The following is a 26,435-nucleotide window of genomic DNA, read 5'->3' as shown; positions in this document are numbered from 1 at the left end:
CCTTCCATACAGCCCCACATGTGTAACTCCAACTGATGTGGTATGGAAAGGCCACTGGAGTACCGTCTGAAAAAAAATCTGATCTTGGGTAAAAAAAATTAAATGTCATTCTTTGGGGCAGGGGGCGGGGGGAGGAACACTTTCTAGACACAGACAGGCAAAGATTTTTTTTAAATTACTTTCAGCATCTTTGAAAATGCAGCCACACAAGGTAAATTACATATATCAATGGTTTTCTAAAGATGATAAAGATGTTTAATGCCTTACTTATTTTTAAATCACAGCATTAAAAATAAATGTATTATACATTATTTTAGTGCCATTTACAATACCTGATGGTTGCATATAACTAATAAACTTCATATTCTTATAACAAGGACTTGGTAACTTTAATTTTATGTTAATATAATACAGATAGAAATCATGCAGGCATTTTCTAACACTCTGTTAAAGAAATATTCCTCTTATATGTTCAGGAAAAGATCACAGAAAAACACATGCTAATTAGCATGTTACGCATGCTAATTCACAAGCTTTGGTGTCAAAGCACATGTTTGCACAGAGAATGTCTCTGGTTCAGTCCTGACATCTCCGACTAAGACTGCTTCCTATTGATATAAAGATGAGATATGCAACCTGATGCTTCCAAATATTTTGGACTACTCTGATATCTGCAGGAAGCATAAGCCAATGGGAAATTATTGTGAAACTATAAGCCAATGGCAAGTGATTGTGGAAACTATAATCTAAACCACAGTTCCTCAACCTTGGCAACTCTAAGCTGTGCGGACTTCAACTCCCAGAATTTTGCTGGCTTTGCTGGCTGGGGAATCCTGGGAGTTGAAGTCCGCACAGCTTAGAGTTGCCACAGTTGAGGAACCCTGATTTAAACATGCTGGATGCTGAGTGACAGACTAGCTGAGATGGCTTGTCCTAGTGACGGACTAGCTGAGATAAATGGACCAATTGATTCAGCATAGGGCAACTTGTTATGATGCTAGGAATTCCCACTCTAACCAAAAGAAGAATCATAGGTAATTTACTTATAGTATACTTTTTTTAAAAGTTAAATGGAGACTTGTTTTTGAATAGCTTTAAGCATACAGAATACAATCAATACTCTTTGGGTTCATGCACTGCATATGAATTCTGCCATTGTAATCACATTCATCATGAAAACAGCTACCTGTCACAATGTGATCTGAAATTGAGCTAATTTACATTCCTGTCACAATTTTAAAAAAACATGAATGTATAGATCAAGAAAATAAATGACTGTTCCAAAATGGGGAATCTCAGAGAATGTGGAAAAGTAGAATTTTAAAGAGAAGTGGGGACCTAGAACTACAGGAAACAAGGCATAAGAAAACCCTGTATAAAAAGTATAGCAAGTTCTACCTGTAAATCAGGCAGTACTTTCTCAACAAGCTGAAACATGTGACCTAGAGCTACTTAGAGCTTACTGTTGTGGATCAGAAATTTTGTATCAAAATGATTAAAAAGACCAAATTCCATTTCATAATCAAGGACAACCACTGCTTACATTATCTGGGGATGATGGGCATTATTGTCCAACATATGAAGACAAGTGGCTGATAATTCTTCAGGTGGATCAGAGATGGTAGGTCCCAAAATATGATAGAGGGATAATGGGTGAATATTTCATAAACATACCTAAAACCTTTCTCAGAAACCAGATAGTATTTCTGATCTATCCAGAGTGACTTCTGCATCATGCCCAAAATACTAGTAGGTATATGAGAAAGAGTTTGTAGGAGAAGCACTAATATATAAATCAAGGTTAATGGACAAAAGGCATTATCATTTAACTCTATTTCTCCATAAAACAAACATACATCCCTGCTCTTCACTTTTGTAAGTACACATGAATGTAGTTATCAACAATTGTAGAGTACTCAGTAGACAGAAGAATTCCTCAAACTAGTAATATAGCCAATGACTAGCATGGATTACATTAAGATGTCTCCAGTACTATAAAGCTAATACTTTACTTTATCTAATCTTATATTTACAGAGCCCATTCATTCTGTTTCCTCCACAATCCAAACCTGAACTCAGCTCTTTTAAACTGGAGGAAGCCAACTCAGTTCCTTTAAACACAAGGCAGAAAATGGGAAAAAAATATTCCTCTAGATTGGAGGAAAATAGGACTGTGTACATTAACTCATATGGTACAAAGTATTACCATTTTTGCACACTACTATAGGAATCCTGATTTTTAAAATGAGAGTTCACATAAGCTAAAAAACAAGTTGTCCATCAAGAAGCTATTTGGAAAGGGACACCAATCCATGCTGCTAATTTTTGAGGTGGACACTGCCTCCTTGCTACTCTGTGCTTAAACAAATCCAAATATAGTAGTACTTTGTCAATAGTAGTACTTTGTCATTAAAAACTAGGTTCTGGGAAAGTCCCTAAGGATTCCTGCTTGTAGAAATATAAAAAAGTAAAGCTTTTGAGTCAAGCTTGACTCCTGATGACTACATGGACACATCTATCTAGGGTTTTGTTTTGTTTTGTTTTACAACAATACAGAAGAGATCAGTCACTGCCTTCTTCCAGGATAAAAGTATAGAACAATATTGTACTGAACCTAATTATGTGTGAGCTTGAGAGATGGACACAAGGACTTTCCTGAATTCTTCTTGTTAAAAAGAGGAAAATAGTTTCCTTCTAAAAAGAGTAAAAGTATGCATATGCTGTAAATAACTTGTTGCCCTTACCCACTTTATAAATGTGAATACAATAACTTTTTTTAAAATCCTAATTACACAGGTGTGATGTTGTCTTCGGATTCTTTTTCTCCCACATAGATGCTGCAAGTAAATGTAGACTGTTCCTGAGCTGCCTGGGTGTTGAGGGTTTTTTTCGAGCAATTTGGGATTTGGCCACAAAAGTACATATAAATCCATGGATTAACACAGCTGTTAAGATTCCCTAGGAGCATAAGAATGGCTATTACTGGACCTGAAAGAAAAGAATTCATAAGTTATTCACAGAATACAGATAAAGATGTCAGAAAAAACAATGATTATTTTATTATTCCATTGATCTTTCCCCAATTATTTGAATGTTGTCTTGTGTATGACAGCATTGTCCAAATATCTTTAAAATATTGTTTTCTAATATCCAAAAAAATCAGGTTATCAGCCAGGTCAATGTACCCTTTTCATAGGCACTATAGAATATTTTCAAAATGTACTGGAAAAGGTTCAAATGTTAGGACCTTATGGCAAAAGGATTATAATTAATTTCAGTTATTCATAAAATACATTTCTTCAGCTAATACAGCAGATAGATATAGGTCAATATATGTATTTCAAGACTCACATTTTAATGTCTTTAAGCCAAAAATTAAAAACAACATTTAAGTGTTAAAAAAGACCCACAAAAAATAAAACAAAAAAAAATTGAAATAAATGCCAGATGAGGTAGAGTAGCTCTTGACAAATTTATGAAGATATTTATGCTTGCCTTTTTTTTTTGTCAATCATCTCTGTATTCTATGTATACTGCTTTCATTTGTCCTTTATTATTAGCAATACTATTTCATAATTTTCATTAAGGAAAAAGGTCTTCAAACACATAATTTTATGCTCACAATAGAGAGGCATCGTATCAACTAGTACTACAAAGATATCATATCAGCTAGTACTACTAACACATCAACAAGTACTACAAATAATCAAAGCAATATATTTTATATCATTCTACACCATACAGTGCTTACTCAAGTTCAGTGACATTCATGGCTTTTGTTGTAATATTAACATACTGATAGTGTAGCCACTATCATGAGGAAAGGTTAAATCTTACCTTCAGTCCTAGCATCACTGGGGTGCCATGCAGTCCACAACTGTGCAATGAAGAAAGGTGACCAGCAGAATACATAAGCAACAACTATCACTACAGTCATCTTAATAGTCTTTATCACAGTCTTTGACATGCAGTTTGTATTGTTTGTCTGAGATGATAGTGTTTGTTTCTGATTTGTTACAGCGTAGCCTGTCACATTACTTTGGATTGCTCTGCAGACCCTTACATGGCAGGTGATGAGGATAGCTGCAGGAATAAAAAAGATAGCTATAGAAATCCAAGTTACATACACTTTTGTGCCCCAGGGCTCAATGAAGTGAGCTTGGCAGTCAAATATGCCTGGAGATGTCTCACTTTTCTGAAAGATAAATATCTGGGGAACACTGAAGGCAAAAGATATAAACCAACTGGTGCAGACTGAAGCATTCCAAAGAGTGCCTTTCTTCTTGAAAGAGGCTGTGGGGTAGCACACCACTTGGAATCTCAGTCTGTCCATTGCCATAACTACTATCATGTAAGTGGAGGCAAACATGCTCAATAGTTGGAAATAACTGACAGTTCTGCACAGGATGTCTGGACCCATGAAAACATCTGTGATTTTCCAGAAAAGCTGAGGAAGGACTTGAAAAAAGGCAACCATCAGATCTGCAATGCCCAGATGAAGCAGGAACACATATATCCTAGTCAGATTCATTCTTCTCCTCCATAATACCAGAATAAGGACACAGTTGCCCACGGATGCTGCCACAAATATTATTCCAAGCACAGCAGTCTCTATCTTTGCTAACTGTTCATCTCTTGCTTGTCTTTCAGGAAGACCCGATGCATTGGCTGGACTGAGAAAACTGTGAAGTGAAGGAACCCCGAGCTCAGATAAATTCTTCATGGTGGGCAGAAGCAGTCTTCCAAGAGGGTTCACTATAGTGGCAGTTGTGGACTTAGGGGCAGACACTGCGCTGCCAGCTGCTCAGGCCAGCTGTTCAATGTTTCTTGAATTCAAAGATTTTCCAGGTGAGTAACTTTTAGTTACCAGTTTAAAGACATTGGGCTGCTATTTGAGTTCTTTTATCTCCATTTAATGGATTTCCTGTGGAAAGAATGGGAAGAAGCAAAGAGACTACAAGTGAAGTAAAATGTCGTTTGGGCTCCTCCTCCTTCTCCTCCTCCTGTAAAATCTGCAAATCAAAGTGATTTCCAGCCTTCTCTGGAATCTCTCCAGCAGCAGTGAACATAAATCTCAATAAAACTTCTCTGCATTTTCCTGAGGAGGGGTGGTGGTGGAATTCTCTATTATTATGAAGCAGAGTTTAATGTATTTGAGAGTCTGCTGTTGTAGCCAAGAGAAAAATTGGAGGAAAACATGGTGAGTAAATATATACATTAGAAAAACTTGTTGGCTTAAAGAAAAGTAATTTTTCTCCCTCCCATTTCTATCAAAATCCAAAAGTAATAGCAACCACGCTCACGCTTACACATACAGTCATGCTATATGCCCTTATAAAATAGGCCTATTTATACAATTATAGATCTCCATTGGACTACAGCAAGGAGACACCAAGGAACAAACATAAGAACATAAGGGCATATAACATGGCTAACATTCAAATGTAGCTTCTATATACACTCTATTCAAGATTTCAGTATATACTTTTTGGTTTCTTTGTCTCTTGCTTCTTTCCCACTATCATAAACATCATATAGCTTTGAGGTGGGAAAAGGTCAAATATATACTGTACTATTTTTTATTTCTACCAGTGTAAGGTATGTAGCATATGCTCAAGTATTATTTTTTTCCATTTTGATTGCAAAGGATTATAATACTTACGTAGCTTTCAAGAGTTGTTCAGTTCGCTTTTATAAAGCAAGACGAATACAGTAAATCTTCAAAATAAGCATCCCTCTGCCTGCTGAATGCTTCATAGCAAGAACAGAATGACTGAAAATATTTCTCAAGCTTGGCAGGGGGTGGAGTCTCTTTTCCCAAGTATCATAAAAAACACTTCGTTTTCTTCAGTCAAAATTACTTCCATAGCGTGATTTGGAAGAGCAATGGTCAAAGCATTTATAATTGTACCTATTCTCTCTTGACTCACAACATTCCTGCAAATCCACAAAAATCTCTCCCTTTAATTTAAAACACTACACACCTCTTTCATAATGTGTCAAATATTAATGCAGAACTAATTTTCCTGACTTCAGCAAAGGATCGTTACCTTGTCATGGTGCTGGAGCTTGAGCACCTCAATGATGCCATGAGCTAAACCGTGAAGGGCCACCCAAGACGGGAAGGTCATGACAGAGAGGTCAGACTAAATGTGATCCCTGGGGAAGGTAATGGCAACCCACCCCAGTATTCTTGCCGTGAAAACTAAATGGATCAGTACAACCAGAGATATGTCGGTATACCATCGGAAGATGAGACCCCCAGGTCGGAAGATGGTCAAAATGCTACTGGGGAGGAACAGAGGATGAGTTCAAGTAGCCCCAGACGTGATGACGCAGCTAGCTCAAAGCCGAAAGGACGGCTAGCGGCCGATGGTGCTGGTGGAGAACGGCGAATCCGATGTTCTAAGGATCAACACACCATTGGAACCTGGAATGTAAGATCTATGAGCCAGGGCAAATTGGATGTGGTTATTGGTGAGATGTCAAGATTAAAGATAGACATTCTGGGCATCAGTGAACTGAAATGGACTGGAATGGGCCACTTCACATCAAATGACCACCAGATCTACTACTGTGGACAAGAGGACCACAGAAGAAATGGAGTAGCCTTCATAATTAATAGTAAAGTGGCTAAATCAGTGCTTGGATACAATCCAAAAAACGATAGAATGATCTCAATTCGAATTCAGGACAAGCCATCTAACATCACAGTAATCCAAATATACGCCCCAACCACAGATGCTGAAGAAGCTGAAGTAGAGCAGTTCTATGAGGATCTGCAGCACCTACTGGACAACACACCTAAAAGAGATGTTATTTTCATCACAGGAGACTGGAATGCTAAGGTGGGCAGTCAAACGACACCTGGAATTACAGGTAAGCATGGCCTGGGAGAACAAAACGAAGCAGGACATAGGCTGATAGAATTTTGCCAAGACAACTCACTCTGCATAACAAACACTCTCTTCCAGCAACCTAAGAGACAGCTTTATACATGGACTTCCCCAGATGGACAACACCGAAACCAGATTGACTACATCCTTTGCAGACAAAGGTGGCGGACATCTATACAGTCGGTAAAAACAAGACCTGGAGCTGACTGTAGTTCCGATCACGAACTTCTTCTTGCACAATTTAGGATCAGACTAAAGAGATTAGGGAAGACCCACAGATCAGCTAGATATGAGCTCACTAATATTCCTAAGGAATATGCAGTGGAGGTGAAGAATAGATTTAAGGGACTGGACTTAGTAGATAGGGTCCCAGAAGAACTATGGACAGAAGTTCGCAACATTGTTCAGGAGGCGGCAACAAAATACATCCCAAAGAAAGAGAAAACCAAGAAGGCAAAATGGCTGTCTGCTGAGACACTAGAAGTAGCCCAAGAAAGAAGGAAAGCAAAAGGCAACAGTGATAGGGGGAGATATGCCCAATTAAATGCAAAATTCCAGAGGTTAGCCAGAAGAGATAAGGAATTATTTTTAAACAAGCAATGCATGGAAGTGGAAGAAGACAATAGAATAGGAAGGACAAGAGACCTCTTCCAGAAAATTAGAACCATCGGAGGTAAATTCCAGGCAAAAATGGGTATGATCAAAAACAAGGATGGCAAGGACCTAACAGAAGGAGAAGAGATCAAGAAAAGGTGGCAAGAATATACGGAAGACCTGTATAGGAAGGATAACAATATCGGGGATAGCTTTGACGGTGTGGTCAGTGAGCTAGAGCCAGACATCCTGAAGAGTGAGGTTGAATGGGCCTTAAGAAGCATTGCTAATAACAAAGCAGTAGGGGACGATGGCATCCCAGCTGAACTGTTCAAAATCTTGCAAGATGATGCTGTCAAGGTAATGCATGCTATATGCCAGCAAATTTGGAAAACACAAAAATGGCCATCAGATTGGAAAAAATCAACTTATATCCCCATACCAAAAAAGGGAAACACTAAAGAATGTTCAAACTATCGAACAGTGGCACTCATTTCACATGCCAGTAAGGTAATGCTCAAGATCCTGCAAGGTAGACTTCAGCAATTCATGGAGCAAGAATTGCCAGATGTACAAGCTGGGTTTAGAAAAGGCAGAGGAACTAGGGACCAAATTGCCAATATCCAATGGATAATGAAAAAAGCCAGGGAGTTTCAGAAAAACATCTATTTCTGTTTTATCGACTATTCTAAAGCCTTTGACTATGTAGACCATAACAAATTGTGGCAAGTTCTTAGTGGTATGGGGATACCAAGTCATCTTGTCTGCCTCCTGAAGAATCTGTATAATGACCAAGTAGCAACAGTAAGAACAGACTACGGAACAACGGACTGGTTTAAGATTGGGAAAGGAGTATGGCAGGGCTGTATACTCTCACCCTACCTATTCAACTTGTATGCAGAACACATCATGCGACATGCTGGGCTTGAGGAATCCAAGGCTGGAGTTAAAATTGCTGGAGGAAACATTAACAATCTCAGATAAGCAGATGATACCACTTTGATGGCTGAAAGTGAAGTGGAACTGAGGAGCCTTATGATGAAGGTGAAAGAAGAAAGTGCAAAAGATGGCTTGCAGCTAAACCTCAAAAAAACCAAGATTATGGCAACCAGCTTGATTGATAACTGGCAAATAGAGGGAGAAAATGTAGAAGCAGTGAAAGACTTCGTATTTCTAGCTGCGAAGATTACTGCAGATGCTGACTGCAGTGAGGAAATCAGAAGACGCTTAATCCTTGGGAGAAGAGCAATGACAAATCTCGATAAAATAGTTAAGAGCAGAGACATCACACTGACAACAAAGGCCCACATAGTTAAAGCAATGGTGTTCCCCGTAGTAACATATGGCTGCGAGAGCTGGACCATAAGGAAGGCTGAGAGAAGGAAGATCGATGCTTTTGAACTGTGGTGTTGGAGGAAAATTCTGAGAGTGCCTTGGACTGCAAGAAGATCAAACCAGTCCATCCTCCAGGAAATAAAGCCAGACTGCTCACTCGAGGGAATGATATTAAAGGCAAAACTGAAATACTTTGGCCACATAAGGAGAAGACAGGACACCCTGGAGAAGATGCTGATGCTAGGGAATGTGGAGGGCAAAAGGAAGAGGGGCCGACCAAGGGCAAGGTGGATGGATGATATTCTAGAGGTGACGGACCCGTCCCTGGGGGAGCTGGGGGTGTTGACGACCGACAGGAAGCTCTGGCGTGGGCTGGTCCATGAAGTCACAAATAGTCGGAAGCGACTAAATGAATAAACAACAAAATTTTCCTGAAGAAAAAATGTCTGTAAATAGAACTATCATCTTGGCAGGAGAAATTGCACACCTGAAATGGCATTCTAAATTTCTCATGTTGTAGAGGTGATAGGACTAGGTTTCATTAATAAATTTCCAAGCACTTTTCTTTAAATGTTCCCCAAACGCCAACAGTCCTTCCAGCTTCTGTTTCCACTTAAGTGTTACTGCCCCAAGCAAAAAACCCTCATTTATCTTTGAACTGATATACCTTTTCATCCAGTCTGAGAATTAATTTCAGTCTTATTCCCAGTAAACTGGGGAATATTACAGTGCAAGTCTTTGGAGAGAAACTCCACTCAGTGGTACCGATTATATCGTTATGCACCAAGAGACAGGAAAGAGGTTTCTCTGCTTCCTTACCCAAAAAACCTCAAGTTGATATTCATACCTGGTACACTCCACTGAGAAGGAGACAGGGACAGTGCTGCCTTCAGTCACCCCAACACATGACCTCCAGCTAAAGCCATAAGGTTTTGCTCTGCCTGGACTACCACTCTCATTCCCCAATGTAAATATTCTGAATAGAGCTGCCACTGTCATATTCCTCCAGGAATATTCCCAATGGCAGCTCTTGCCACAGTCAACTGCATAGTACTTTTCCTATTTGGAGAAAATGTGAGGTAGAACTCTAGCAAGAGAAAAGACACAATACTGCACCTGCTATGATAAAGCTGGAATACATCTGGTCTCACCAATGGTCATGAATACTAATAGTTCCGGTGTTCTCCTGGATCTCAAGGAATCTATCAGTGGGTGGTGGATGGTTCCTATCCCCTCAAAATCGGGTAAAGATTAAATCACAGTTAAAATTTGGAATAGGGTTTGTGTCAAGAATTTGTATGCCAATCTTCATCATGATATACCTATTTTCAAAAGATATCTCATGTTTCTCCTCTTTTTGAAAATGTGTGTTCAAATATGCAAATGCCATTCTTGTTTTTCAGTAGGCATGTGAACTGTTATTCTAGGAAGAAAACAACACATCAACAAATCTGAAATGTCATGTTAACCAAATTATCCTATCCAAAAAAAAAACCATAAAGTGGAGCTGTTATCATCACTGACCCTGAGGTCCATTTTTTGTATAAAACTGTTTTTGCCTGATTTGTGTGTTTTTCTTGTGGACTTTTGTCTCTGTGACTGGCTTAATAGCAAATACTTCTTGGGTGATCTAAAGGAAGCTGATTTTTTGCCACCTCTGGGAGCTGGAAAGAGTCCAGTAGGCATTTTGCTTGGTTTGGATGGACATTTGATATTCCCTGATGGGAGGAAAGAATCATATTTGTCTTGAGAAAAAAGACAATCCAAGATAGTTCGAACTTTTTTTTTAAGAAGACAGGGACACTGTGATTATTAGTTTTTTTTCCTGTCATGGACTATCAACAAGTTTTAGAATCAACTCTTTATCTATTCTAATATTGTAGTATCAATACATGTAATAAAGAGATTCATATTGATTAGCTAGATTTTTACATTTAAATTCTTAGACAATATTTCTCTAATTCAGCCTTGAAATCTGACTTTAAAGAAAAAAATGTGTGTGATGGCATTTTTGAAATCCCCCTGCCCCCCAGCTGTATAATGAATAGTTCCATTTGGCAGTCATTTAGCAGCCACAACGTAATCTACCAACTTATGCTGACAAAAGCAAAGAAACTGAAAAACAGATCAAATTTACTTCATACTTTGATTAGAAACAAGCTCTGAGATATCTGGAAAATCCCAGTGTGATTATAATAACATAAACACAAACCAAGATTGTTCTAGGAAAGAATTATTACTAACAGATGTATACATATCTGGAAATAAGCTACAGAAAGAATTATATGTATAGCTTCAGCGAAGATATAATATAACTTTAATATAAAGTATTAACAGGAATCTAAGTTTTTCATTTATCAGCCTCATATTCTCTGAATTTTGAAATTCAAATTACTTTTTTATCCTTTTCTGGCAGTCAGTATGTGTTACATCCATGTTGCAGTGCATGTGTATGATTCTTGCATTCCAAAACATGGTATATTTTATTTAACTTTACAAAATGTTCACACATAAAATATGGCTGGTATGAAAGTTATTTCTTTTTTCCATTCAATCGTGTCCAATTCTTGGAGACTGCCTGGACAAATCCCTGCAGTTTTCTTGGAAAGGGTTTTGCAGAAGTGGTTTGCCATTGCCTCCTTCCTACGGTTGAGAGACAATGTCCCAGGATCACCCAGCTGGCTTTGTGGCTAAGGCGGGACTAGAACTCACGGTCTCCAGTTTCTAGCCTGATGACTTAACCACTACACCAAACTGGCCCTCTATGGAAGTCAATAGCACAGTCCTATACGTGAACTTCCACTGGGTTTAAAAGGACTGTTCCCAGCAAGTGTGCCTGAGATTTCAGCCTGATGTTTGCCATTTAACAAAATCAATAGCTTGAATTAATTATTTTCCATATTGCTTAATATCCTTCTGCTCAAACACATGATGGAATTTAGCTGTCTGGTTTGCATTTCCCTCCATATAATTGTGAACTGTTGTGAAATTTCTAGCGCCCATTCAAAGAAATACACACTCTGTGACAAACTAGAACTAAATATGCAATTTCTGCATCAGTCTGAAAGGCTACAATGCTATCACATCTATTTCGGAATAAACCCCATCAAACTCAGTGAGACTTGTTTCTGAGAAAGCAGGCACCATGGCAAAAATGGCAAATTACATTCATTTCAGGGCAAGGTAAAATTGGCTGCTGCAATTATTACCCAAAGCTTCATAAATTACTGTGCAAGCTTTCAACTTCTCTGGAACTCTTCAACAAGTGAAGAAGTAGGAGCAAAGGTAGCTTATATCTATGCCATGTTGTCTGCAGTTAGCATGGTTTATTCTTCTAAATAGTACAGCATTTATGTTAGTTCAGCATCAGTGCTACATCGCTGTGTTTTCACAACATTGTCCTCTTTGGACAGCCAAATCAATTTGCTTCCAGCTTGACTATGGCACATCTGAAATCACAAAACCTTCTTACTGCAATTTGCAACACTGGAGCTTGGAGGCAGACTATTTTGCCATTCATGGAAACTCTCACTCCATATTCTTCCACCTGAACTTCGAATTCTCTAGTAAATTTCACTGCCAACATCAGCAGTTCAACTTGATCTTACTCCTTAGTCTCTTCTCTTCTCTTTCTAGGTGAGGTGGACTTTGAGTCAGTCTTGACTCCTGGTGACTGCCTGGACAAATTCCTGCAGTTTTCTTGTCAACATTTTTAGACGTGGTTTGCCATTGCCTGCTTCCTAGGGCTGACAGAGATGACTGGCCCAAAGTTTTCATACTTAAGGTGGGACTAGACCTCACTGTCTCCCAGTTTCTACCGTGGTGCTTTAATGACTATACCAAACTGGCTCTCAATTTCTAGATAGTTTCAAATCCTTATTTTAAAAAATGCCTTGCTTGATTTTTCCTGCTTGTTAAACTGTGTATTGTAAGCCGCTCGGAGTCTTTTTGGAGTCAGGCAGCCTCAAAAAAATCTCATAAATAAATCAGTAAACTCTTGCTTCTTCTTCCTTCCACTCTCCCATTACAGTGATTCATTACTTCCTCCCACACATGCTAATAGAGGCACCATACTATAACATACCATAATGGTTACATCTGTTAGGAAAACTGCCTGGTTGCAAAAGCTCTGGGGCTTCTCTCCCCTTGGAAGAGTGTAACAATACTTTCCCAAAGAAAATAAACATGTTGCTATACCATGTATCAGTCAAATACACTTGTCTCCTTAAGCTCTAAACTTAGCAATCAAGTCTGGAACTTGAACTTTAGTATAATAAAGGAGTACCAGTAGCAGCACAAGGGGAGGTCACTGCATCCTCTTTCTGTCTCCTCAGAGCCCCTGTTATAATAGTCTTTTAACCTGATTTTAGTGAAAGCTGCATTTTATTGTAGGTTGAGAGTAATGGTTAACCTTGGATTCTCATTTCTGTCAATTACTTGGACTGACTAGAAAAGTATCACTTTCCTCAGAGGAAGTCCTGTTTGCACATCAATTTCCCCTAACATTTTCCTAGACAGTTGAATTATAGTGACTGAACTTTCTAACCTATCAATTTTTTGATAAGAAAATGAAAAGTTCTAAAGCTAAATATATAACTAAGTTAGAATATACTTTTAATGTTTTTTCCTGAAAAATGGAAAGTTATCCAGGTGGCTTCCATGCCTAGGGGAGGACTAGAACTCACTCTCTCCCAGTTCTAGTCCAGCATCCTAACCACCACATCAAGAGTAGACTATGGATTAACCAGGAGACCATGAGTTCTAGTCCTGCCTTAGGCACAAAGCCTGCTGGGTAACCAGTCACTTTCTCCCAGCCCCAGGAAGGAGGCAATGGCAAACCACTTCTGAAAATCTTGCCAAAACTGCAGGGACTTGTCCAGGCAGTCTCCAAGAATCAGACATGATTGAATGGATTTTTTAAAAAAAAGCAAAAAAAAAAGTAGAATATGGATTCACATATTATGCAAAGGTTTGATTTTGGCATGGTGTATTATGTTTACCTGACTACTGATGTATGCACCCAATCAGCTGCAGTTTATTTAATAAACAGTAGTTAAGGTAACTATGCCTGAATGAAGTGTATGACCAGATCACATTGAACTGAAAACTTTGCATAGTCTTCCAAGTTCTGTGGCCATCTTCATCAAAACAAATAGTTTAGACCTACCCACAGATTTCTGTCCCTCCTTGGACTTTATCATAATGCAAAGACCATAGTCTGAACTTTTCATTCAAGAATAATAATTTGAGGACAAAGCTGGTTAAATACAGAATAACTTCAAGATACTCCAAGAAAATGGATGTATGCTACTTGTTCTAGATTGCTTAAGCAAAACAGGAGGGGGAAAAAAAAGAATCTCTGAAATTTCACTGTACACACACTCCCCTCTCCTGCTTCCAGACTAGAAATGTGATTGCCAGTGAAGCTGGTTGATAGAGCCATCACTTTGAAGCTGCCTGAAATGAAAGAGGGAATTATGCAGATTATCCTGGAGTTCTTCCTCCAAGGGGCTCCTACTAGAAAACAAAATGAGGTTATGGAGAAAGCTTTGGGAAGGAAATAGGATTTTGGGAGGTGACAGGATGATGAACTCAACCCACTGATACCTTCCAGTTCTGGAAAACTGGTGAGGCATGATCTGGCTTTTGGCCAGATACTGTTCCTTACCCTTATTCTAGCCAATATGTTTAAAATGATGACAAACATATGTGCACATGTATTGTACAAAGAAAGATTCTAATATTCACATTTATTTCTACTCCCCTGTCTTTTAGATATGTTCAGTTTCAGATATTTGGGCTGCCATCTAGTGTTTGAATGTACAGAACTATTCTAGGAGCATTGACTTTTTCTCCAATCTAGTTGTATTGATGAAAATAAATATAAATAACAAAAAATAAAAGTTATTCAGGTATGTTGTTGTTAGTTGCTGTCAAGTTGTTTATGACTCATGGCGACCCTGTGTATAACAGAACAAAATGCTGTTTGGTCTTGCGCCATACACCTGACTGTTCCAATGTTTGCATCCATTGTTGCTGTAACTGTATCAATCCATCGCATTGAAGGTCTTCCTCTTTTCCGCTGGCCCTCGACTTTACCAAACATGATGTCCTTTTCAAGCAATCGGTCTTTCCTGACGATGTGCCTGAAGTATGAGAGTCTAAGCCTAGTTCCCTTTGCCTCTAGGGAACATTCTGGTTGTATCTCTTCTAAAGCTGATTTGTTTGTTCTTCTGGCAGTCCATGGTATTTTCAATAATCTTCACCAACACCACAATTCGAATGCATCAGTTCTTCTTCTATCTTCCTTTTTTAATGTTCAAATTTCATAGGCATATGTGGCAATTGAGAAGACCATGGTGTGAGTCAGACACACCTTTGTTTTTAAACTGACGTCTTTACTTATGAAAACTTTAGATAGGTCTTCAATGGCAGATTTTCCCAGCGCAATATGTCATTTGATTTCTTGATTACTACTTCCCTTGGCATTGATCATTGATCTGAGTAGAATGAAATCATTGACTATTTCAATTTCTTCTCCATTTATTGTGACATTGTTTATTGGTTCATCTTCATCTTCTTCACATTCAGGCATAGTCCGTATTGCTGACTACAATCTTTGATCATCAGCTTATTGCATTTTTATTTCAAAAATGCTTGTTTGTGTATTTTTGCACACTCTTTGTATGCAGCAGGAGTGGGAAATCTATAGCTTTCCAAATGTCATTAAAGCAGAATTTCCAGTATCCCTCAACACTGAACCTACTGGCTGGGACTTGAGGTCACAGATTTCACAACACTGATATACAGAAATCCATTTCCCACTTTCTTGTCAAGAAAGTGATGCTTGGATACTGAATACTTTTTAAAAATCTCATCCTTACTGAAAACCAGTACTTAAAGTCAATAGTTATAATATTGCAAATAAAATCAATGTTTATAATCCCTATCACTGTTAATAATTTTGTACTATTATGGAAGAACAGAAGCAAGGAGTTACAAAGATATTGATCCCTTTCTCCCCAGAAATGTTTGTCAACAATCCACCTGACTTATGATGGCCTTTATCTTTCAGTAACTCCTTCCCAATGAACTTTGTTTGTTTCAGAGCTAGTGTTTGAAGGGGCCACAAATCCCAATTCAACCATGTAAATCGATTTGCAGCACAAGCAAATTCATATTTACTGTATATAGAAACAAAATGTTGTTTGTATTGAGGCTTATTTCCTGGTAAGTGTGCATACAACTCTAGCCTGCATGACTTTCCACATATCATTAGGCATGCTTATTTATACAATAAATAAATATTTCCCATTTTATTGGAAAAAAATGCCACTTGTATCTATAAAGTGGCTGTACACATACCTAGAACTCAGATGAGGAGATCTTGGATCAATCATATATTCCTGCCCTAAATCAATTATTTTCTGTGAAAAGTGTTATTGTTACATATAAAATTGTACCACTTTGTATGCAAAACATTGGAGTCCAGGGCTTTCGCATCCAATTAAGCACTGAATTTCCATTGAAGTTTATTCTGTATAGGGCAATTTTGGTTTGAAAGCCAAATCAGTTTATTACTGACTAGAGATATTATAGTTATTGTATTACTTTGTCTCATTATAATCTCAGTGGAAATACTACAGTATTTGATTATACTATCTCAGCTTCTGCTCATTCACTTCCAATATGCAATGCCAATATAATAACAGGAATGCTGTGAACAGCTATATCTCAGACTGATTCCATTATAAGCATGCAGCTAAGCTTCATAAAAATCACTGTTTAACTTGCAACATGGGAGCAAAAATTGCATTTATGTTGACATTTGTCTTGAATTTTTTTAAACCTCCATACTTTTTGGCTCATTTTTTGTTTTTGTTTTTTTTCCTACTGTCTTTTACTTTTTATATATGGCTAATGTTTTTATTCTTTGCTTATGTATTCAACACATTTTAAAAAAAATTAAGCAGAAGACATGCACACACCTTCTTGAAATGTTAATTACATTCATGTTATGTTTGCAGCTTTAGAGGCAGCTTTAGCTTAACTTGTTGACCCTGTGACAGTCCTGTTGGGTGAATACTTAGTCCAGACAGTTGAGCCTTAGGACATCCTGCATGGAAATGATTCCTTTTGTGTTTCACTTATCTTGTTCTGTTCAGTGTTCATGCATACTTTTTAGACTGACATTATTACACTAAGCCATAATATAGTTTGTTTGGTTTAGATGTAATATGCTTAGCACAAAATGCAGTTCCATAATAAAGTCGTATTAAGTCACTGACTTTGGATTTGTTTTGTCAGACTCTGGAATTAGCTAAGGAAGACTGAACCAAGTCCTCCTGAAGCTGGGAGGGGATGACATACTGATACATGTGATGTCAAATGCATTTGATGTTCACAGTCTTTCTAAACTGCTCACTTAGCTCTTAGTGTCATTTATCCCCTCATTTTCCTAGCATTTACACTGAACAAGAATGTCATTTATTTCATCAAAACCTAAGTGTTCTTATTTGAACACTTCTATTGTAATGGAGATTTTTAATATGTTTATCTCTGGAGGCCTGGATTTAAGAGTATGTTTTCCTCCAGAAGCATTTTGCAATAAGTCGGATACTACTCTCAATTTAAAAAAAAAATAATAAGCATGGGACTCAGTAATTGCCATTAACTTATGTCTCGTTACATTTTACGCGCGCCCTCTTCCACGGGAGAAGCAACACGAGCAAGGGACATTCTATAATGCGCGTGGTTTTTGTGGCTTTAAAAGCCAAGTCGCATTAGCCGCTTTTGTTTTGCCTCGGCTGCGAGCGTACCTCCACTGCGCACACCCTACGCAAACCTGGAACAACAACCCACGCTCCGCCCAAGCCAGATGGACACCTCCCAGGCTTACCCATAACGCCCCTCTCTCCTCCTCCCCCCAGCTGAGAGCTTTTCAGCCGCCGCCCTCCCGCTCGGCCCAGCTACCATAGAGATTACTGAGCGCAAGTCCGAGCGTGGACGCTCTGGCTCCTTGACTCGGAAAAGCTCTACGGTGGTTGGGCTTTGCAGGAAGAGTCCTGAAGGAAATTGGGAGCGGCGGCTGTAATCGGTGAGGGAAGGAGAGGGGCTGGGTGGGAAGAGGGAGGCAGGAGGAATGGGGTGCGGGGAGCCCGTTGCTGTGTTGAGGCAGGCAGGCGAAGCATTAACTTCCCGCCTCCCTCCATCTCATCTCTTCAAAGCCAGAAAGCAGCTCCAGAAAGAGAGGACGTTGGGAAGCCGCGTCCCCCTCCCCGCACCAGGTTCAAGGCTCGAAATCTCCGCTGCTGAAGGGAGGTTGAACCTCCTGGAATAAGAGAATAGAAGGGGGCAGAGAAGGCTTCCCTTTCCCATTTTAAGATCACAGTATCATCTCTGCTAGTAGCAGCGGAAAAGCAAAAGGGGACGGGATGCTCCCCCACCCCCCACCCCGCCTTCCCAGGCCCGCTCAAGAGTCCTGGGAGCAGACTAACTCATCTCGCTCCCAGACGATCCTCCCTTGAATGCGACTGTACGGTGTGTTTCTGCCTGCATGTATAGCCTGTGGGTGCACAGTGTATGCAACCGTTACAGACATAGAAAATTTATGCCTAGATGAATCTGACACTTTTAAGGATAATGGTGGTGCAATCTCTTGTCCCAAACTCTTGCTATCCTCTTACTAGTCTGTGCCTTACAAGGTGGTTTGCCAGATGCAGCTTTTCTTTCCTGAAAATGTTTGGGTCACCCACAGCATGACATCCTGCAAGTGGTATGGGGGGTGTAATACCATTAGATTCTGATACGGCTTTTTAGCAGGCTATATTATGCTAAGCAGCTGTTCTTTCCCTGGGCATTTCCCAAAAGTACCCTTCTAGAGACATTGTAGATTGTTGTGCTGAAGTTGGATTATTAAAGAGGAATGGCTTGTGCCAGAATAGGATAGAAAATCACAGTATTGGAAGAAGAGTTAACTTTTTGAAGAACGTTTTGGGAGTTTGAGGGTGTTGTCAATATTTCTAACATGGCTTAGCTAACTACTGAGTCATTTTTGTTTATTTACTTTGAAGTATTCCTTTTTCTTACAGGCATGTACATGCATTTGTGGTTGATCTTTTTTTGTGTGTGTGATTAATTTCTAAGAATATTGAACGCATGGCATATCTTCTCTCTGTATATGAAGCTGAAGCTGAGGATATTTAGCACTTTCCTAGATAACAGACACTGTGTTTTTTTTTCTTTATCAGTATATTAAGAATTCTTTTTTTTTTTATCAGTATATTAAGAAGAGCTTTATACCATGACCCAATTATTAATTTGATGAGCTTCCTTATAGGCCTGTCTTCTTTAAGCTGGTGCTCTCCATGTATTGGAGCTGCAACTCAACATTGCTCAGGTTTACTTGGAATTTTGAGAGTTGTGTTCCCAACATATGCTATATGGTTGCAGAAAGCTGTTCTAGGTGAAGAACAAGTATAATGTCTCTTAGAAAATCTTTGTTTACCTATAGAGCCTGCTATAGATAATAAAGTGATGCTCTTTCCTTCTGTTCCAGGTAATATTATGAATGGTGATGTTTGCTTCTAAAATAAGATTTTTGGAGGGAAAGAATTTATGGATGATCTCAGTTTTTATAAGTAATGTCAATTCAATTTCTTTTAGATAAATATGTATACCTAATATTTAGTACAAAAAGTCTCTGGAGTGGACAAAGGACTGGGCAACTACACTACTTTTACAGACCTAAGCTTTTTTGGAGGATAAGCTATGCTTCTCCTTTTAGAGTGTTACACACAAGCAGCCAATACTATAAATGGGCCAGAGGCAAAACACTGTGGCAGAAGAAGTACCTCTACTGCCATTACTGTTTGGGTTACAGAATTTCTAAATTTAGCACTTCTAAGGAATTGACAAAAAACAGTCGCATGTCACGATTGAAGAACACTTTAGAATCTGTCTCAAAGGCTGTGTCCGGCACTCACAGTGAACTAGTTTCACGGCTAGCTCGTCTAAAACCTCATTCTGCTATACTGAAGAAATTGGTTGAAACGGATGGGAAGGAAAATAGTGTTTTTATGAGCCCAGAAAAATACAGAGAAGTCACAAGTGAAATCTATCAAGGGGGTTATGATGATAACTCACATGAGAAGAAGACTGTGTCTGCAGATGGAGTCTTAGAGTCAGTCAGTACTAGTCAAGGCTCTTTGAAAGATTCTTCAGATATCAAAAGTAGTCTTTTTCATGTTAGCAAATTTGCTACAAACTTCGGGGAAACATACAACTTTGTAGCCCATCACATCAACTGGTATTTTAGCACTGTTGGAATGGATCAAAGGAAGAAAGGGGATGCTCTCCCCCCGAAGCCACCCAATCAGGGAGAAGAAACACTTGATTCATCAGAAGATGACATATTAAGTGATGAAAACAGGATGAATGCAGTATCTGCTTTAATACCTGCCTCACAATCACCAAATGCTGGAAAAGTCAATTCTGTTCCTTCAGCTTCCAGTAAAAAGGGTATTTCGAGTTTTCTTTCTTACCCTAGTAACAGTGTACAGGCCTTTGTGGATAGCTACATTGGAGGCCTAGTGCCTAAGTTACGATCTGATACAAAATGTGCTGTGCAGGAAAAGACCAAAGAACAGGATCAAGAGGACATTTTGAAAGATGACAAGGAGGCTAAACGTGCAGAAGAGAAAGAAAAGAGACTATCTCTTCAAAGAGAAAAGGTACATGTCTTTCTTGTAGATAAGAGTTTGTCAAGCATTAATGGCAAGCATAGAAGAACAGGTGTTATCAACAGCAGTAAATTGTAATCCCCTCTCATCATTGTTGTTTAAGAGAAAACTCTCAATTTTACAGTCCCTAGTGTATAGACTGGAGTAGGCAATCAAGGCAGTTCTCCAAATGTTGTAGACTTCAACTTCCACCAACCTCAGCCAGCATGGCAGATAGCAAGAGTCCATAGCCTTGTGTTCCAAAACATTTAGAGGACATCAAGCTGCCTATTCCTGGTATATTTAGAGCTGTACAACTTCACTCACAGTTACATGACAATATTTGTGGTAAAAGATATATATTTTACCATGAACATTGTGATACTTAAAATAAATGAGGGCAAACAATTTATCTGAAGCGATTTTGTGTTAAATAGGAGAGACCGGTACCGTCTTAGCCTACAGAAGGTGCTACCCATGCATATGTAAAAAGTTAATTGTTGCACATCAATATCTTGGGAATGGAAGATGATCCATTATAAACTGATTTATAAAACCAGTCTTACCTGCTTATTTCAAGGCAGACTTTAGTCATCATAGATGATTGACTATTTTGAGACCTGAGTAATTCTGTGTTACAGAGCTGTTGTAAGACTTACTAGAATTATTATGCAATATGAATACAAGTTCACATCTATGAACATGCATACACACACACAAAATATGTATGTTGATCACTTTAAATTTTTATTGAACAATGTGCTACTGAAGAGCAAATTTTTGAAAGAAACAAAGCTAACCTCATGTTTCTGTTACGATGCCTGTATTCTGTTCAGTTCTCCCAAATAAGTTGCAGCAAATCTGTGGAAGTTATTAGTAGACAGAAAGACATGTATTAGTTCATCTTTCTGGAACTGATTTTTGTAGACATGAAAAGAAAAAAAATTGTTATGTCTGACAAAACTGGCAATTGTGCTTAACCATAAATCAGGAGTAGAAAATCCATGGCCCTGTTCCTGTTGTGAACTACAGTTTACGTTACCCAGTGTGATCAGTGATAAGAATGCCAAAAGTTGTATTCAGTGGTATCTGAAGGAATAATGGGTAAACAATTGGCTGTTTAAAGATGTATTTATTTCAATTTATATGGCTGCCTAAATCAAAGTCACCTGGCAGCAAACAACAAAACTAGCAAGAATATAAAATAAACATGTAACTGGCAGCTGAGATAAACCAACAGACAATGATCAACACAACCACTTCACAGGCAAATATCTTTTCTTGAAAGGTAAACTTACAAAAATAATTTAGTTTAAAATATGTTTTTGATGTATTTCACTAACATAACCTTAATATATTTATTTTTATGCAGAAAAACCAGTTCTATGGTCCCTTAAAGGTGAAAGCTGTAATGTTTTATTGAGTTTAATGGAGCAAACCCCATTAAACTCAATAGAACTTACCCTTCTGAATCCATATGTAGTGAATGCAGAATAAAACATTATGATGAAACATTTATCATAAGATAAATTATGATAAAAACATTTATCATAAGATAAATTATTATGTTAAGAATTTCTGTCAGGGTGCACAAAATTACTGTTTCACTGACAAATGTTTAAATATCCACACATTTATCCACATATCCCATATTTGGAGAAGATAATAAATTATGTGTGCGTACCTTTTTGAAATGCATCAATACATTTAATTGTTTTACAAACATTTCCTTGATATTTATGGGGTTTTTTTTCAATTTTTATTTTTTGTTTTCAGATTATTGCAAAGGTAAGTGTCGATAACAGAACTCGGGCTTTAAGCCAAGCATTGCGAAGATCGTCTACTAGAAGAGTCTGCATCAACAGAGTTGAAGAACTGACATACCATCTGTTGGAATTTCCAGACAGTAGAGGAGTTGCCATTAAGGTAATGTTATCTGACCATAAATAGGGAATGGATCCTAATTGTGTGAGAGAGAAAAAAGTATTTGTCTGAAAGGAATAGTGAATAGAACATTTTATGTTGTAGTTTTTAGATGTAATTCTAAATTCCCAAACCACTTTATACCTGAATCAACAGGGATCAGTGGGTTTAATATCTTTTAAAATTGTGGGCAACCTGTGGACTTTCAGTTGATTTTATTTTGGCTTCTGCAAGCAATCAGTCTCTTCATTACCTGGATCAGAGATGAGTGTGTGGATCCAACCACTTTTCATTTTAATAGCCCCTGACTTTTGTTCCACTCTTTTCCAACCTGCAATCGTCCCCACCCCAAATAAATTTATTTTGAGAAATGTAGTCCTTGGCAGGTTTCTGACCTCTTATGAAAACTGTACCAACCAATATTTCTGGTATTATTTTATAATTTTCTAAGAACATAGAACAATGGTATAAAGTGTTCTGAAGATAATTGTATTCATTTCTTTCTGATAATAGAAACTGGAATCATGTGTAATTATAGTCACTGTATTATTTGTAATTCAGTTGTCTCCTTATACTGATCTGTGATTTGAAAAGTTAGCCAAAATTACATTTTTGGCAGTGAAAGATTCCAGCAACCTGGTACTGGTATATTAATTCAGAAGTAAATTCTGTTGATTTTACCAGTATTTATTTTCTCACAGCTCAGGGGTTGAGGGCAAGTATTATACATGCAAGGGTGTCCTTACTTTCATTTTAATCTTAAGGTATCTAGTACACAGAATAGTTTCAGGTTTGTGATATCACAGGAATATCAGCTAAAAACTTTATTTTTTCTTCTAGGAAAATGTCATTTCGTGCTTGCTGAGGCTGAGGCAGGCGAAAGATGAAGCCCTACAGGCTGCTGTGCGAGAGGCCTTGGCTGTGATTGGATATACAGAACCAGTAAAAGGGTGGGGCATTCGAATTCTTTCCATTGATGGTGGAGGAACAAGGTATTTAATTTAGATGCTGTCATATGACCATATTTCTTTTAACACATCAGCAAAACATTCCCAGAGAATTTTGTGGCTCAAAAGGGTTATTACCAGAGTGAAATTGGGTTGTTGGTGGTTTATTTTGATATTTTTATATTGATATCATGTTCTTGAAACTATATTTTTCACCTGGCCTGGTAGAAGTGGAGTAACATTTTGTAAATTTGAGTAAACAAAATATTGAATTCCCTGGAAATAAAAATAAAAACATGATAAAAAATTAATGTCACTGTACTTCTAAATTTAGATTTATGCCATACGTTTATCTGTTTTTCAATAACGTTGGAAAATCTCATAGAAAACTTAATAAAAGTGTTGATATGTATGTAAGTGTGGCATTACACCCATACATATGGCCTATGTATATATGCTTCTTAATTGCTTTGTATGCTCCATTTTAGCAAACTACTTCCACTCTTCTTTAAAAAAAAAAAAAACCACCTAATTTTGTCCTTCAAAGTTAGCCAACCATTGAAATAATCCAAATTATTTGACCCTGGTTTGCATTTTCAGTCTGGAAATTACATGGAAATGTAAGGCAAGTAGAAATTTAGATCTCATTCATGTGATACCAAATCACAGATTGCTGGTACTCCTGTTAGATTCTCTCTATTTGATTTGCACAACCCTCTGTGGCGCATCAAATTGAAAGCTTAACAGTTAACCTAAGGTCTCTTCAAAGATTTGAACTTCTATTTCCCTGGTCCTAGTCTAACAAGTAAACAACACTGGTGGTTAACTGTGAATTAAACTAAGTTATGTTGTATTTTATTTTTATTTATTCAATTTATATTCTTCTTTTCAATTCAAATTGGCAAATAATGATTAAAGAAAAAGTTTAAAAACATAAATTAAAATTGATACTAAATTAAACCAAATGTTAAGCCTGTGTAAATAAGAGCTTATTCACAATTACGATAGCCAACAAATTGTTCTCATAAAACTAGAAGTCTAATGGCCCAAAGTTATTGGGAATCGGGATATATACAAATATTACTATTATTAATTTTATTATTAATAATGATGATATTTTGGAACATTGACTAGAGAGAATATTATACTCTTGGTCAACATTTTCCTCTCAATGATTTTCATTTTTAAGTGAGTTCCTGAATTGAAAATACAAGCACATATTCTATGCAGCACTTGATATCCACATATATTAATTTAAAGTGCTGTTGCACATTTTCTGTCAGAACAGGAAAGCTTCTGCTTGATAAGACTTACTTGGATCTTCAATTCAGTATCTACTATTTTAACCAACAGATGTGTAAAATACTTGAGTTTGCTTTTGGGGCACTCCAACTAGGAATTCTGAGAGTTGTAACACATACAGGTACTGCTTGTTTAGTTACTGCCTTGTTTAGTGACCATTTGCAGTTAACGATGGTGATGAAAAAGTAGCTTTACAACCAATCCTTGCATTTACGACCTCTCAGGTCTGTAAAGCAAAGGACAGCTGAAGTAAGATCATAAGTACAGTTGCAGTTTTACTTAGCAACCTCTTCGCCTAACAACCCAGTTGCCTGTCCCATTTGCAGTTGCTAAATGAGGGCTACCTGTATTAACATATAAAACATATTAACCCTGTGCTGAGAGCACAGAAAATCCTGTCCACTTTCTCGAGAGTCACCAGCTCAGACTCATCTCATCTCATACCACCAGACCATGTCCCAGGCACCTCAACCTGCGCTGCTCAGAGTCCAGGTCAGAGTGAATCTGAGGGACACTGTCCTTCAGATAACCTGAATAATCCTCGCAGCAGCCCAGTGGATATTCCGAGGGGCACTTCCTACCCAATAGGGATCAGGTCACCCTAAATAGAGCCGCTGGAGGGCTATCGGGACACAATAAGGGCAGAGAAATATGATGTTTCATTAATCGCCAGATCTGAGTTGTTGCTTTAGCCTCTGGAGAAACTGTATATTATACTCAGAATTATGGAAATTTCTGAGGCCGCCAAAGCAACAAGTTCATTTAATAGGACTGTGTGGATCTGAGTCAGTACAAAGAAGTTGCAAAGCAGCTGCAACTGTACACTCAGTCTGGCGGCTTTGAGTTTCTGGGGATACATATGTATATACAGAAAACATTTCTGCTTGAAGGCTGGTGTAGCAGCAGCTGTTTTGATTTGCCAGCTATTCCAGTGGAAGTATCTTCTGAGGCATGTATGCAAATACCCAGAAAGCTTTAGAAGAGTGTCAGAGAAACTGGATCAAGTTTTCAAGTGGTTGCTTTATGCCTTCACCACACAGATGGAATGGGATGCTTTGCTCATCAATGAAATTCTTTGTCAAATTCTTTGTGAAGTCGTAAGTCGTATTAGCAAGGTTTTCTTTAGCGACTGGAAATGCTATATGCTTTTTAATTCTAATGTTCCAAATCTCTTGGTACTTTGAGTGGACCACCCTAACTTGATTTGGGATCAAAAGCCACAGATTTAAAGTCAAGATGGCAAAAAGCATGTTGAACAGATTATTTTCCTTAATAAACTGGTCTTTAATTTCCTCTGTAAAATGCAGTTCTTCATATTTTTTTCAGTCAACTGATTTTTTTTTTTGCTCTAGCTTCTCCAGTAGTCTATATCATACATTCGATACTAATTAAATGCCTAAAACCATTAATGAATTATAGTCACTACCACCCTGTCTTGCTTTTAATCAGTGAACTGTGAAGGTACTATATGTAGTAACATATTCTTGTTTTACTGATTCCTAAGCAATTGCTTTCTTGCTTGAAGACTTCTCTATACTGGACCTCCTTTTAAAACATGCTCTCCACATGCCTTTATTTCATTTCAGTTCTTTGGCATTGTTTCCCTTAGATTTGTTTACTATATAATATATTTTTAACCTTTGCAGTAAAATCTTGCATAGTACAAAAACAAAAATCAGAAAATGGTAAAAGAAGGTGAAAACTTGGATTGGATCCAA

The 26,435-nt window shown here is 37.9% G+C and overlaps 2 protein-coding genes across 2 annotated transcripts in view; one reads left to right on the top strand and one right to left on the bottom strand.

Annotated features, from left to right (window-relative positions):
• Positions 1 to 2,788: 2,788 nt before the first annotated feature.
• LOC134501110 (mesotocin receptor-like) lies at positions 2,789 to 4,723 on the bottom strand. Its single transcript, XM_063308701.1, has 2 exons — positions 3,838 to 4,723; positions 2,789 to 2,988 (listed from the first exon to the last, which is right to left on the bottom strand). The coding sequence occupies exons 1-2, from the start codon at positions 4,721 to 4,723 to the stop codon at positions 2,789 to 2,791; spliced, it is 1,086 nt and encodes a 361-aa protein (XP_063164771.1).
• Positions 4,724 to 17,823: 13,100 nt separating this feature from the next.
• The window catches only part of PNPLA8 (patatin like phospholipase domain containing 8), a 29,138-nt gene continuing 20,526 nt past the window's right edge, over positions 17,824 to 26,435 (top strand). The window contains exons 1-4 of the mRNA XM_063309427.1: positions 17,824 to 17,922; positions 19,384 to 20,557; positions 22,322 to 22,471; positions 23,309 to 23,460. Coding sequence (XP_063165497.1) covers positions 19,469 to 20,557; positions 22,322 to 22,471; positions 23,309 to 23,460 — 1,391 coding nt within the window. The 5' untranslated portion in view covers positions 17,824 to 17,922; positions 19,384 to 19,468. The remainder of the gene's footprint in view (positions 17,923 to 19,383; positions 20,558 to 22,321; positions 22,472 to 23,308; positions 23,461 to 26,435) is intronic.

Source organism: Candoia aspera, chromosome 7 (genome assembly GCF_035149785.1).
Source record: "Candoia aspera isolate rCanAsp1 chromosome 7, rCanAsp1.hap2, whole genome shotgun sequence".
NCBI lineage: Eukaryota > Metazoa > Chordata > Lepidosauria > Squamata > Boidae > Candoia > Candoia aspera.
This window is presented reverse-complemented; position numbering and strand designations above follow the sequence as displayed.